Genomic DNA, 13,916 nt, shown 5'->3' with positions numbered 1-13,916 from the left:
TCAAGGGATCCGGGTTCGATCCTCGCTTCTGCACTCTCGAATTGAACATATAGACGAAATCCAAAGGTTGCAGAAAACGAGGCTCGAACACGAGAACTAGTAAACCGAAAGCAATGTCGTATACCACTCGACCATCTCGGCTTTGAGAACTTTCGGATTTTCGTTTCTATTCATAGAATCAGTGGTTGTATTTCATACCTCGTTTGTCACTCTATGGCATAATTACGACCAAAAGGAAATGCAATCACCAGCACGTTTGGCCTAATGGTTAACGACACAGTCTCCGGTACAGACGAGCAGGGTTCGAGCCCCGCATGAACCACTTTAGTGATTTTATCAGGTCATGTTTTTGTTTTTTTGCTCGCTTTTTTAAATAAAGCTTTGACGGAAAAAAACACGTGATGACGTTGGTACCGAAAACCTATTTAAGCTGCGACTAACTGAATGACGATCTTTCTTTTCTTCCCCAGCGTGACAGCATCACGTCGACATCCTCCACTTGCTGTTCTCCAGTCAGCTCGACAAGATGACCAAAAGCTTTGACAAGAGGTTTGTTTAAAGATTCTCCTTACACTCATAGTTGTAACTTTTAACATGTTCACCTTTTCAGCGTGCAAACACCTTGTTAGCACGCTAGCTAAAATGTTTGCTCGTTCGTGGTCAATCAATTAACGTCAACATAAAATGACATTTATTTGACACGTTTGGCAATAAATGCTCGCGGTAAGTAAAGTACATATTTGTTAAAACTTTTAGTTATTAAACGATTTCCCCCTCCCCTTTCCACCGTTTGGCAGAAGCTAAGTTACTAGCGTTTGTACACTAACTTCAATAAGAAACAAATTTCACAGGGTTACATTTTGAAGCGAATGGATTCCTTTGAAATACAGTTGCTTACTTCCCCTATCTTTTTGGCCGTGGCGTTCATTTTTTTTCTCGTCCCCCTATTCTACACTGGCTGCGTGTTTCGAAGCTAACTTTGTAACGTCACCGTGTCTTTCAGGCCAGCCAGGGCATTGACACGCACGGTGTCCAGCTCAGCCCTGTTTTCGTCACTGGTGAGACAAACAAACGCTCGTACACGTTAAAATGTGAAATCATCACGTTTAATTTGTTTCTGCACATGGTTAAGATGACTGGAGGAGGTTCGGGACATGTCAGGTGACGTGTACTAACCATTCCTGACATCCTGCTTTTTGTGCGTGTGCAGGTCAAAACTGCATCGTGACTTCAACCAGAGCTGCCTGAGGAACAGGAACTGTGTACGAGGCTGGCCATCACTGGGTTGGACCATGCTGCAAAACAAAATGGCTGACGTGAACGTTTGACAAACATTCGATGTCTCTGGACGCTCAAAAAAGGTACATTTATCTTTGTGCTGACAGGTTGGTTTTATGTCCACTAGGGGGCGCCAAAGCATCTCTGGACCCTGAAGAAGCTGAACCGCTGGGAGGCTTCCAGTGAAGGGAACCGTCTTGAGTTGGTCATCATGGAGAAACTGCTTGGCCACCACGATCCTGCACCTGTGGGGGAGAAAGAAAAATGTGTACAAGTCTTCATTGCTGCAGATTTGTTTTGTTTTTTTGACTGCACTGGTGGGTTTCATCTTGTCAAATATTTGCTGTATCCAAATAAATTAATAAAAACACCAGGCAGTGACATTTGTCCAAAACTTTTCTTGGTGCCGCATTGATGTCATCAGCTTGAAGAAGTTGACTGTTTACTTTGAAGGTTGTCGACCCGGCAAGTTTCTCCTCGATGTCTTTCAATGTTCTGCCGCAGGTGCTGAGGCAACATGGCGGACTTCCTGACGATGCAGCGGTGTGAGCGATTTGGCTCAAAGGCCCTTCTGTGCAGGTGAGTTTCATCACAATTCAGTTTTGTTGCACAAGTTAACTTGACTCGCTGTCGTTTTGTCTTAGGTCTGCAAGATATGCTCCAGCTGGCTCACAACTGCACCTGGTGATGATGAGACAGCAATCAAGACAATTTTTTTTGTAAAGTTTATTTGTCATTTCAACATGTACTCTTCAATAAAATAAACTTAAAATTGTATATTTTCTGAACTCTTCTTGTAATATAAAAACTTAAAATGTTTCATAAAATCTAACTTGTAAAATAAAGGGGGTGTGGCCAAGTTGTATAGTGGGCGGGGTTATGTAAGTTACAGAGCAGGAAGCAATCTGATTGGTGGTTTCTGTTACAAGTGCTAGGACCTGATTGGTTAGTCCCAAAAGTGGGTGTGGTTTATGCAAATTATCCCAAGCCGGTGATTTGCATATGTGGGCGTGGCTATGCAAATAAGGCAAAATACCGCATCTGGTGCTGAAAAGTGGGCGTGGTTATGCAAATTTATTTGCATACAGCCATCCGATAGGTCTATTCTGAGAGGGAGTGGCTAATTATGCAAATTAATTGACTTTTTCCCTGAAGTGGGTGGAGCTATGTCCATTAATTTGCATGTTGAAGTTTAATAAAAGCAAAAAAGCATTTTTGGGGCCTTGAATGAATTACAAATGGATTGTTCAGGTTGTTCTTGAAGATGTTTCGGCCTCGGTCCGAGCAGGCTTCCTCGATTCATGCTCAAAATGCCGCCATTTGGCCTTGAGAATGAACCCAGAAAGTCTTCAAGGAAACCTGAACAATCTGCTTGCAATCCCATCAGGCCCCGAGAATACAAAAACCTGAACACATGACACTGGAAAATAGTCATAAACTGAAAACTCACAGTGCAGTTGGAAATAAAACACGGAGACACTCATTCCAGTTGAAAAATATATTTGATTTCAGACAAAGCAGTTTTTTTGTACACAGCAATAATGTTGGACTCAAGTAACAAACACTGGTTGACAGGCTGTACATGGAAGCAATTGTGTGTGTGTATGATGTCACATGAGCACAAGCGACTCAAAAACACAAGACAAGAACATCATTCAATGCTTCTGGACACGTGCGGAAGATTTTTTTTTTTTTTATCATACTATTATTTTCAAAATTGGGCAAAAACAACATCCATTGATTGATTTCACAACACCTTAGTGTTATTTTACCAAACATTTTCAATCACAATTATTTAATAAAGCATTGAACGATGTTCTGCTGCGTCGTACATCGAGCAGAGATTCAATCGCACTGCGAAATGGGGAATATGCCACGGAAGAGGCGGCGGGACGTGATTTTGCACATCAGTTTATTTCCGGTCCGGGTTGCGAACGCGCAACCCAGGGGCACAAAGTCGGAAGCGCAAGTATTTTTGACGCAGCCCGCACGTCGCAAACCGAACCGGAAACAAACTGTTGTGCAAAAAAAAAAAAAAACACTCTTCCGTGGCATATACCACATAGCTTAGTGACATCACATACCTCAAGCACACATTTGCCTTCAAATAGCGCACACACCTGTCCAAAAGCAGCTTGCCGTCAATGTAGCACAGACCCAATCCACATGTCCTGAAGTCGCGAGTCCGTTGGCTGCGTGTCCGTCCAAGACATCCTTCAATCCAGTCAGCCAAAAACAAAAGGAGTCAGTTATTCTCATTCACATCAAATTACTCAACAATTCGCGGCCGCAGCTAAATCCAAGTTAGCATGTGGAATTATCAGTAAAATAATTTTTAGCAATTAAAAAAAAATTCTATGTGCATTTGAATTGGCAAATGTTGAAGCTCACAGACCACATAGAACAACATGCAGAGGTTCTACAGTCCACTCATGACATTTGTCCACTCATGCTTACATAGTCAAGAAATAAGACTGAGTGCACCTACGAGTTGGACACTTGATTAGGTACACTTGAGGGCTATCGACTGACACCTCATGACTTTTCTATATACTATCATAACCTGTATGCAATAGTCAACACAACAACTTAAGAATTTGGCCATTTTGGAAAGTCATCAGGTACATGAGTGCAACGAAAAACCAACTCTCTATACATCTCTCTATAGGACAAACAATTCATCTACTGCACAACACTGCCACATGTGGAACCAGACAACAAGTACATCATTCAGTGCTCCCAGACAAGTGCTTTTATTTCAGTTTTTTTTTTTTTTGTACAAATAGTATTTATTTTAATAAGCTGTAGAGCTGTCAAACGATTTTTTATTTAATCAGATTAATCACATCTTTGAATTTTGATTAATCATGAATAATCACTGACTTAAAAATGTTTTTTTTCCCCCAACATATTTTGCCCGCTAAATTTGAAGCACTCCTGTTGTGTCAATTTTTTCGATATTTACTATTATGAGGATGTCTTCAAAAATGTATATTCACTGCACCTGCTTTTTCTAATCAATTAATTATTTGCATAATTTTAAATGGGGAAAAATGACCTATGGCATATGTAAACATTTATTAAATGCTTTACTTTAATGCATGTAGTTATGTTTATTGCTCAAACTCCAACAGCTAACTTAAACGTAACCATCCGCTGTTGGATAAAAAGGATCATCTGCGGTCAAAATTAATAGTGTGATCAATCTGTGGTCATACAATGATTAATGCAATATTGTTTTGTGATTAATGAATTAGTTAAAACTTTAACTTTTAACAGCACTAATAAGTAGGCAACATAATATCAAACTAATAGATTTTTTTTAAATACATTTGAAAAAATACATTTTTATTTAGTTTGTAAGTTGTTTATATTTTTTCATTTGAGCCACACAAATGTAATTGTTAAAAAAGCACATGTTCAGAAGCATTGAATGTTGCTCTGGTGTGTGTCCAAGTACATCAAGCCGAAGTCAAAGTGCACTGAAAAATGGCTAAGTGGCATCAGACACGCCCCCTCAAGCACACAACATGGCAAACTGTGTAAAAAAAGTACACTTACCTGTCAAAAAGCAGTTTCCCAAGTGCACGGTTGTAGCGCAGACCCATCCATGTCCCAAACGGCCTCGATCCTGTCACCAAAACAGAAATGGAAGCAGTGAGTAGTGCTCATTTGCATATCGTAGGTGCTAATTTGCATAAAACACTTTATCTTCATACAATCGAAAAACACTCAAATTTTCAAGTCACTACTTCATAAACATCATATTAATGAAGTTTTGACGACTGGCTGGATGTCGATGATTTTTCATAAAATGCAAGTGATACATGCAGTCGGCAAGCACTTCAGTGCCTTCCAAATTAAGCCACTCCCCCACCCGCTCGCTCCGCTCTGCTGACTCCACCCTTTTACGCCCATCACCCGCACAAGACCGACCCACGCCGCTTCTGCCCCGCCCTCTACAACTGATGCACGTCATGACGCGATCAGTGACACCTGCACGATCTGTGACGCGCATGCGCAGAAGATCGGCAATCTCGCTCACTACGGCAACAACATAGGTCAAAGCACGTTCACACACGCAAAATGAAACATTGCGAAAAGTACAGGACAGGTAAACGTTTTTTTTTTGTTTATATTTTAAATTATAATCAAAACATTTTTATACCCAAGCATGTCTTGTACGAATAGATAGATTTTTACACTACTGTGTTGGAGCCATTTTACAGTGTTTCTTTGTTTTGCCCCCAGGATCAAATGAAGCTCACGGTAACGAGCGTCAGGTGTGCGTGAGCCTTGGCGGCAGATTTATTTTATTTTTATTTATTTTTTTTTACCGTTGTCGGTATGCTTAAAGGGCCGTGTTGTCTTTTGGAAAAGGATTGCACTTTATTGGAATTAAATTGTTTTTGATCACACAACCGAAACATGGGTTTGTTTGTTTTGTTTTTTTAGGTAACGACACGCGTCCGAAAAGTACTCACCGGTTCACACCCACAACAAATTTAGCGTCTTATCGAAACATACTCTGGATACTGTAATTATAATTTATGTGAGAGTGGGTACGAATTAAATTTATTGTCTTTAGAACAATGTTTGGCCAATATCATAACATAGGGTTTGAGGCTGGGGTCATTTCAAACAAACACCCACACGCACCACAGAATTACTGTAAAGTATAACAATGTTCATCTATAGGATTAAAAGTTACTTAATTTTTTTTAAATGCATCAGTAATCGACATTTGTTTCTAATTTTAACATGTTTTTACGAACGCATATAAATGTATTTGTTTTAGTGTTGTTGCCGTAGTTAACGATCCAAGATGGCCGATCTTCTGCGCATGCGCGTCACAGATCGCGCAGGGGTCACAGATCGCGCTTGACAATGCTGCATTCGAGAATGGGTGGGGGCGCCGAAGCAAAATTGCGAGAAGGCAAGTTTGCTGGAGGTCAAAATGAGTTTTGAGTAAAAAAATAAATAAATCTACCATTTTGCTTGTTTACATTTATGAGCCGCCAACGCTTTCAGGTCGGAACTCAACTGGGAAATTCGAATGCAGCATCAACTAAATGCACCAGCTTCTGCTTTAATCATGCTGGCTATTTTTTTTTGTATTTATGATGATTATTTCACATCTCGTTTTTGACAAGTAGAGTAATAAATACATTTTACATTGAACAATAGTATTGTATCTCGTTAGATTGTGGAAACCACTGATCTGAATATATGACTGAATAGCCGATAGCCCATACACGCCCGTGTAAACAGTTGAAGCGACAAGGCGGCCATCTTGCTCCTCCCATTTCGCGAGCAGACTACTGTATAAACTACGATATACGTACAAATTAGCCATATACAGGAGCGTTTGTGGCGGAGCGGTCACTATTTTTTTTAACAAGTTAAAAAGTAAACAAGTGGACGGTATGTGCTGTTTTGAAGACCCCCTTTTGTTTTATCGCTCAGTTCCTTGGACCACAATATTTTATTTGGCAGAGGCATCTTTTCTTGAATTACAACTATAATTCTTTTATTAAAAAGATAAAAAAGTTATCTTCTCTAAACATCATTAAGCATATAATTTATACATGCTTAAGGCAAGTTGTAAAATGTCTGAACTCCACTTGTTTAACAGATTTAAAACAGCATAAATCATGCTGTTTCTACTCAGTACTGTCTAAAATGTTTTCCAATTTCGATAGTTTAAATGCCGAGAAGCGTTTCTTGGGAGGAGCAAGATGGCGGCCTCAAAAGTCTTGACCTATCGGCTATCCAGAAGCATAAACAGATCAGTGGTGTAAACGAACGTAAATGTTTTTATCTAATCGAAGTCAACTGAAGACGCGCTAGACATGAGACGATGGTTCCGTTTAAACAAAGATATACATTTAGAGGACCATGCAATTAAAATGTGGAAAAGGTTAGCATGAGTTAGTTACCTTTTCACAAGCGTCGCCACTTTTCTTCAGTTCACGTCCAGATAGACGGGCAGCAGCCGACGTGGAGACAATATTCCTTTTTTGTGGACGCCTCTGTACATGTAAATAACAATCCAAAATGACCTACTAACGTAAATTCGACCATATTCTCCAGGTCAGTGGTGTTCACGAAGCAAGCAAAATGGCAATTCAAACGATTCTTCATTGTATTTCCGGTCGGTATTCAACTTCCGGGTCGCAGCTAAATCGAGCGCTAAATAATATTAAATGCTGTAAGCGAATAACGAACCAGAGGGTTGTTATTAATGTCTGTCGAACGGTACATCCAGAATTAAAGTTTAAACTTTAAACATTTTAAATTAATTGTTCGCACAAAACAGGGGTCACCAACGTTTTTGTTTGTTTTTTTTTTAAATCCGGGTATTTTTCCTCCTCGTGGACAGTCAAAAGCAATCTGTTTATTTTTATTTTTTTAACTACCACGTATATAGCCTATACATCATATTAAAAAAAAAGTATTTTCTATACATCTTGTCATTAAAAAATAAATAGATCTTACGATACATTACGCCATTTAAAAAAACTAGTATTTAATATTCATCAATCCATCATCCATCCATTTTCATAACAGCTTGCTCCTCACAAGAGTCGCGGAGGATGCTGGAGCCTATTACTATACATGTCATGTAAAAAAAAATGTCTTTAAAAAATCGTTAAAAAAAAAAAAAGTTAGATAACCTGTGTTTTAAGTAATAAAATGGACAGTTCAGTTAAACTCGTGATTTTGTTTGTTTGTTTTTTTCCCTTTCTCAAATCGGTTAGTGTGACAATTCACAAGTGAATATGATGGGGAAAATATACATACATTTATTTTATATATATGAAGTTAAACCACACACTGTTGCCAGATGTATTAATAGTTTTTCAACACTTTAATCAGTTCATGCATAAATTATTCTGCACTGTTATGACTGCACAACATCGGTATCAATTCGGGATGCATTTCAAACATGCACATTACATTATGACACAGATGATACATAATCATAGAGTATCTTGAATGTATATTATGGGTTGTTTCCATCATCCTCGATGCTGTCAGTTGCTGCTCTTTGACTGGAAGCAAAAACTCAAATTCTTTCCCGGTACTTTGGGTGGGGCTTTCGACAGAACCCTGGCTTCGGTACGGGCTTAATTGACCGCTTCCCTCGGAGAGCAGCGTCGTGCATTCCTTGGAAGGAGACAGAGTCGATATCTCTTCGTGTTCGTCCGCTCTCTTGTTGACCCAACACTTCCAGCAGATGGCGCTGTTGTGAGGCAGGCGGAACGGTAACCCCAGATGAAGATTTTGTGCCTCCATGAACAGCTGAACTTAATTTAGGGCACTAAAATGGTGGCAGGTGTGAACAGACTCGCATTTAACGCTTGTGCAACTACAATTTTTCAGTTTATTTATATACCCCTCTTAAAAAGATTGAAAACAAGTTTAATGGTGGTGAGTCATTTGCAAGTCATTTAAGTTTAAAGAGGATTCCATGTCTTTACCAAATAAGCAAAAGGGAGAAACAGACAAGAGGTCAAATCGTTTCCCATCGCTGGCCGTCGTGAGAAACGAAGTTACTTACCAAATGTTTTTGTGTTAAAGTGCCTCACGTTGCTTTCGCTAGCTCCAGTTAGCGTTGCCGCTTTGACGTGCATGCTGTAATGGGTGTAAGGAATCAGATCCTTTAAAAGAACCTCCTGTTGTGTCGCATTAACGGTGACATCTGGAAGGGGCACATTGAAAAAAATAAACCTTTATATGTTAGAAATTAATAACAAGTGGCTAAAGTGAACTTACTGAGCTGTGGTCCTTGCTCGGTTCCGTAGAAAACAATGTAGTGGGCAATAACCCCGCTACATACATCCTGCTGCTCCATTTCCCAACTCACAAGGGCGCTTTTGTCACTAACCTCAACCTTGACGGTGGAGAAATTTGCGGCAGCTATCGAGAGCAGACGCGAGCTTAAACGTCTGCATGTTTGTAACTTGAGGGAGGTCAGCTAAGAAAAAAAAAATGCAAGAACATCAAAACAAGTGCTAAAAAAGCAAATTAACTGAAACCATATTTTAGGTTTAAAAAGCTAACTATAATTATTTCAGTATAAATTATAGCGAAAATGTCTCCCAGCCATTTTCCACTGAAGAAACCCCATTTTGACATTTTGCAAGGCTCACACAATACCTTTTTTTTTTTTTTTTTTTAAATGATCATGTATAGTAAGGCATTTTTAAAAAAAATTAAAAAACGCCCATTTAGAGTAAGACATTTTTTTTTTGTTAATTAAAAATAAAAAAAAAAAAAAAAAAAACGGCCATTTACAGGAAGGCGTTTTTTTTTTTTTTTTTTTTTTTTTTTTTTTTTTTTAAATGACCATGTATAGTAAGGCAATTTTTTTTTTTGTTAATAAAAAAACGGCCATGTATTGGAAGTCACTTTTTTAAACGATTATGTATAGCAAGGCAATACTTTTTTGTTAATAAAAAAAAAACGGCCATGTATAGTAAGATGTATTTTTTTTTTTTTTTTTTAACGACCATGTATAGTAAGGCAATTTTTTTTGTTAATAAAAAAAAAAAAACGTCCATGTATAGTAAGGCTTTTTTTTTTTTTTTTTAAACGACCCTGTATAGTAAAAAAAAAATTTTAATTAAAAAAAAAAAAAAAAAAGTCCATGTTATAGTAAGGCTTTTTTTTTTTTTAAACGACCATGTATAGTAGTCTTTTTTTTTTTTTTATAAAAAAAAAAAAAACGGCCATGTATAGTAAGGCTTTTTATTTATTATCAAAAAATGACCATGTATAGTAAGGCTTTTTTTCTATCAAAAAATGACCATGTATAGTAAGGCTTTTTTTTATCATCAAAAAATGACCATGTATAGTAAGGCTTTTTTTTCTATCAAAAAATGGCCATGTATAGTAAGGCTTTTTTTTTTTTTAATAAAAAAAATGACCATGTATAGCAAGCCTTTTTTTTTTTTTAAATCAAAAAATGACCATGTATAGTAAGGCTTTTTTTTTTTTATCAAAAAATTACCATGTATAGTAAGGTTTTTTTTTTTTTTCACCCCCTCAAAAAAACGACCTAAGGCATTTTCTTTTTCTCCCCAAAAAAACGACTATGTATAGTAAGGCTTTTTTTTTTCTCCCAAAAAAACGACCATGTATAGTAAGGCATTTTTTTTCCACCCCAAAAAAACGACCATGTATAGTAAGGCATTTTTTTCCACCCCAAAAAAAACGACCATTATAGTAAGGCATTTTTTTTCTCCCCAAAAAAACGACTATGTATAGTAAGGCATTTTTTTCTCCCCAAAAAACGACCATGTATAGTAAGGCATTTTTTTTCCACCCCCAAAAAAATGACCATGTATAGTAAGGCATTTTTTTTCCACCCAAAAAAAACAAAAAACGACCATGTATAGTAAGGCATTTTTTTTTCTCCCCCAAAAAATGAGCATGTATAGTAAGGCATTTTTTTCCACCACCCCCCAAAAAAACGACCATGTATATATAGTAAGGTATTTTTTTTTCACCCCCCCCAAAAAACGACCATGTATAGTAAGGCATTTTTTTTTCTCCCCAAAAAAACGACTATGTATAGTAAGGCATTTTTTTTTCTCCCAAAAAAATGACCATGTATAGTAAGGCATTTTTTTTCCACCCAAAAAAGAAAACGACCATGTATAGTAAGGCATTTTTTTCCACCCAAAAAAAACGACCATGTATAGTAAGGCATTTTTTTCCACCCCAAAAAAAACGACCATTATAGTAAGGCATTTTTTTTCTCCCCAAAAAAACGACTATGTATAGTAAGGCATTTTTTTCTCCCCAAAAAACGACCATGTATAGTAAGGCATTTTTTTTCCACCCCCAAAAAAATGACCATGTATAGTAAGGCATTTTTTTTCCACCCAAAAAAAACAAAAAACGACCATGTATAGTAAGGCATTTTTTTTTTCTCCCCCAAAAAATGAGCATGTATAGTAAGGCATTTTTTTCCACCACCCCCCAAAAAAACGACCATGTATATATAGTAAGGTATTTTTTTTTCACCCCCCCCAAAAAACGACCATGTATAGTAAGGCATTTTTTTTTCTCCCCAAAAAAACGACTATGTATAGTAAGGCATTTTTTTTTCTCCCAAAAAAATGACCATGTATAGTAAGGCATTTTTTTTCCACCCAAAAAAGAAAACGACCATGTATAGTAAGGCATTTTTTTCCACCCAAAAAAAAAACGACCATTATAGTAAGGCATTTTTTTCTCCCCAAAAAAACGACTATGTATAGTAAGGCATTTTTTTTCTCCCAAAAAAACTACCATGTATAGTAAGGCATTTTTTTCCACCCAAAAAAAATGACCATGTATATTAAGGCATTTTTTTCCACCCCCCCACCCCCCCGCCACAAAAAAAAACGACCATGTATAGTAAGGCATTTTTTTTCTCCCCAAAAAACGAGCATGTATAGTAAGGCATTTTTTTCCACCCCAAAAAAAAACGACCATTATAGTAAGGCATTTTTTTTTCTCTCCAAAAAAACGACCATGTATAGTAAGGCATTTTTTTTCCACCCCCAAAAAATGACCATGTATAGTAAGGAATTTTTTTTCCACCCCAAAAAAAAACGACCATGTATAGTAAGGCATTTTTTTTTCTCCCCCCAAAAAAAGAGCATGCATAGTAAGGCACTTTTTTTCCACCCCCCAAAAAAAACGACCATTATAGTAAGGTTTTTTTTTTCTCCCCCAAAAAACGACTATGTATAGTAAGGCATTTTTTTCTCCCAAAAAAACGACCATGTATAGTAATGCATTTTTTTCCCACCCAAAAAAGAAAACGACCATGTATAGTAAGGCATTTTTTTTCCACCCAAAAAAAACCGACCATGTATAGTAATGCATTTTTTTTCTCCCAAAAAAACGACCATGTATATATAGTAAGGCATTTTTTTCCACCCCAAAAAACGACCATGTATAGTCAGGCATTTTTTTTTCACCCACAAAAACGACCATGTATAGTAATGCATTTTTTTTCTCCCAAAAAAACGACCATGTATATATAGTAAGGCATTTTTTTCCACCCAAAAAAAAAGAGCATGCATAGTAAGGCACTTTTTTTCCACCCTAAAAAAACGACCATGTATAGTAAGGCATTTTTTTTCCACCCAAAAAAAAACCCGACCATGTATAGTAAGGCATTTTTTTTTTCTCCCAAAAAAACGAGCATGTATAGTAAGGCATTTTTTTCCACCCCAATAAAACGGCCATGTATAGTAATGCATTTTTTTTTCCTCTCCAAAAAAAAAACGACTATGTATAGTAAGGCATTTTTTTTCCACCCCAAAAAACGACCATGTATAGTAAGGCATTTTTTTCCCACCCAAAAAAGAAAACGACCATGTATAGTAAGGCATTTTTTTCCACCCAAAAAAAACCGACCATGTATAGTAAGGCATTTTTTTCCACCCCAAAAAAACCGACCATGTATAGTAAGGCATTTTTTTTCCACCCAAAAAAACGACCATGTATAGTAATGCATTTTTTTTCTCCCAAAAAAACGACCATGTATATATAGTAAGGCATTTTTTTCCACCCAAAAAAACGACCATGTATAGTCAGGCATTTTTTTTCCACCCAAAAAAACGACCATGTATAGTAATGCATTTTTTTTCTCCCAAAAAAACGACCATGTATATATAGTAAGGCATTTTTTTCCACCCAAAAAAAAAGAGCATGCATAGTAAGGCACTTTTTTTCCACCCTAAAAAAACGACCATGTATAGTAAGGCATTTTTTTCCACCCCAAAAAAAAGAGCATGCATAGTAAGGCACTTTTATTCCACCCAAAAAAAAAAACCGACCATGTATAGTAAGGCATTTTTTTTTCTCCCAAAAAAACGAGCATGTATAGTAAGGCATTTTTTTCCACCCCAATAAAACGGCCATGTATAGTAATGCATTTTTTTTTCTCTCCAAAAAAAAAACGACTATGTATAGTAAGGCATTTTTTTTCCACCCAAAAAAACGACCATGTATAGTAAGGCATTTTTTTTCCACCCAAAAAATGACCATGTATGCATTTTTTTTCTCCCAAAAAAACGACCATGTATATATAGTAAGGCATTTTTTTCCACCCAAAAAAAAACGGCCATGTATAGTAAGGCATTTTTTTTCCACCCCCAAAAAACGACCATGTATAGTAAGGCATTTTTTTTTCTCCCCCCAAAAAACGACTATGTATCGTAAGGCATTTTTTTTCTCCCCAAAAAACGACCATGTATAGGAAGGCATTTTTTTCAACCCCAAAAAACAGACCATGTATAGTAAGGCATTTTTTTCAACCCCAAAAAAACGACCATGTATAGTAAGGCATTTTTTTCTCCCCCAATAAACGACCATGTATAGTAAGGCATTTTTTTTCCACCCCCCAAAAAAACGAGCATGTATAGTAAGGCATTTTTTTCCACCCCAATAAAACGGCCATGTATAGTAATGCATTTTTTTTTCTCTCCAAAAAAAAAAACGACTATGTATAGTAAGGCATTTTTTTTCCACCCAAAAAAACGACCATGTATAGTAAGGCATTTTTTTTCCACCCAAAAAAATGACCATGTATAGTAATGCATTTTTTTTCTCCCAAAAAAACGACCATGTAT

The 13,916-nt window shown here is 36.9% G+C and overlaps 1 protein-coding gene and 2 long non-coding RNA genes across 9 annotated transcripts in view; 1 reads left to right on the top strand and 2 right to left on the bottom strand.

Annotated features, from left to right (window-relative positions):
- The first annotated feature begins 287 nt into the window (after positions 1 to 287).
- On the top strand, positions 288 to 2,055 carry LOC144010730 (uncharacterized). Of its 6 annotated transcripts, none has more exons than XR_013281314.1 (5): positions 290 to 549; positions 1,004 to 1,058; positions 1,211 to 1,595; positions 1,732 to 1,857; positions 1,932 to 2,055. It is a non-coding gene; the product is annotated as an uncharacterized LOC144010730 (long non-coding RNA). The 6 variants fall into 6 exon arrangements; XR_013281312.1 differs by having other exon boundaries at positions 1,703 to 1,857; XR_013281313.1 differs by having other exon boundaries at positions 293 to 549; positions 1,783 to 1,857; positions 1,923 to 2,055.
- LOC144010731 (uncharacterized) lies at positions 1,093 to 7,426 on the bottom strand. Of its 2 annotated transcripts, XR_013281316.1 has the most exons (6): positions 7,218 to 7,426; positions 4,840 to 4,909; positions 3,399 to 3,492; positions 1,725 to 1,959; positions 1,366 to 1,523; positions 1,093 to 1,295 (listed from the first exon to the last, which is right to left on the bottom strand). It is a non-coding gene; the product is annotated as an uncharacterized LOC144010731 (long non-coding RNA). The 2 variants fall into 2 exon arrangements; XR_013281315.1 differs by having other exon boundaries at positions 1,093 to 1,523.
- A 708-nt stretch (positions 7,427 to 8,134) lies between these two features.
- The window catches only part of LOC144010316 (interleukin-6 receptor subunit beta-like), a 49,302-nt gene continuing 43,520 nt past the window's right edge, over positions 8,135 to 13,916 (bottom strand). The window contains exons 15-17 of the mRNA XM_077510594.1: positions 9,058 to 9,201; positions 8,843 to 8,983; positions 8,135 to 8,524 (exon numbers count right to left, since the gene is read on the bottom strand). Of these exons, the coding sequence (XP_077366720.1) occupies positions 8,409 to 8,524; positions 8,843 to 8,983; positions 9,058 to 9,201 (401 nt within the window). The 3' untranslated portion in view covers positions 8,135 to 8,408. The remainder of the gene's footprint in view (positions 8,525 to 8,842; positions 8,984 to 9,057; positions 9,202 to 13,916) is intronic.

This window comes from Festucalex cinctus, chromosome 21 (genome assembly GCF_051991245.1).
Source record: "Festucalex cinctus isolate MCC-2025b chromosome 21, RoL_Fcin_1.0, whole genome shotgun sequence".
NCBI lineage: Eukaryota > Metazoa > Chordata > Actinopteri > Syngnathiformes > Syngnathidae > Festucalex > Festucalex cinctus.
The sequence above is the reverse complement of the archived record's forward strand: the minus strand, read 5'-3'. Positions and strand labels throughout refer to the sequence as shown.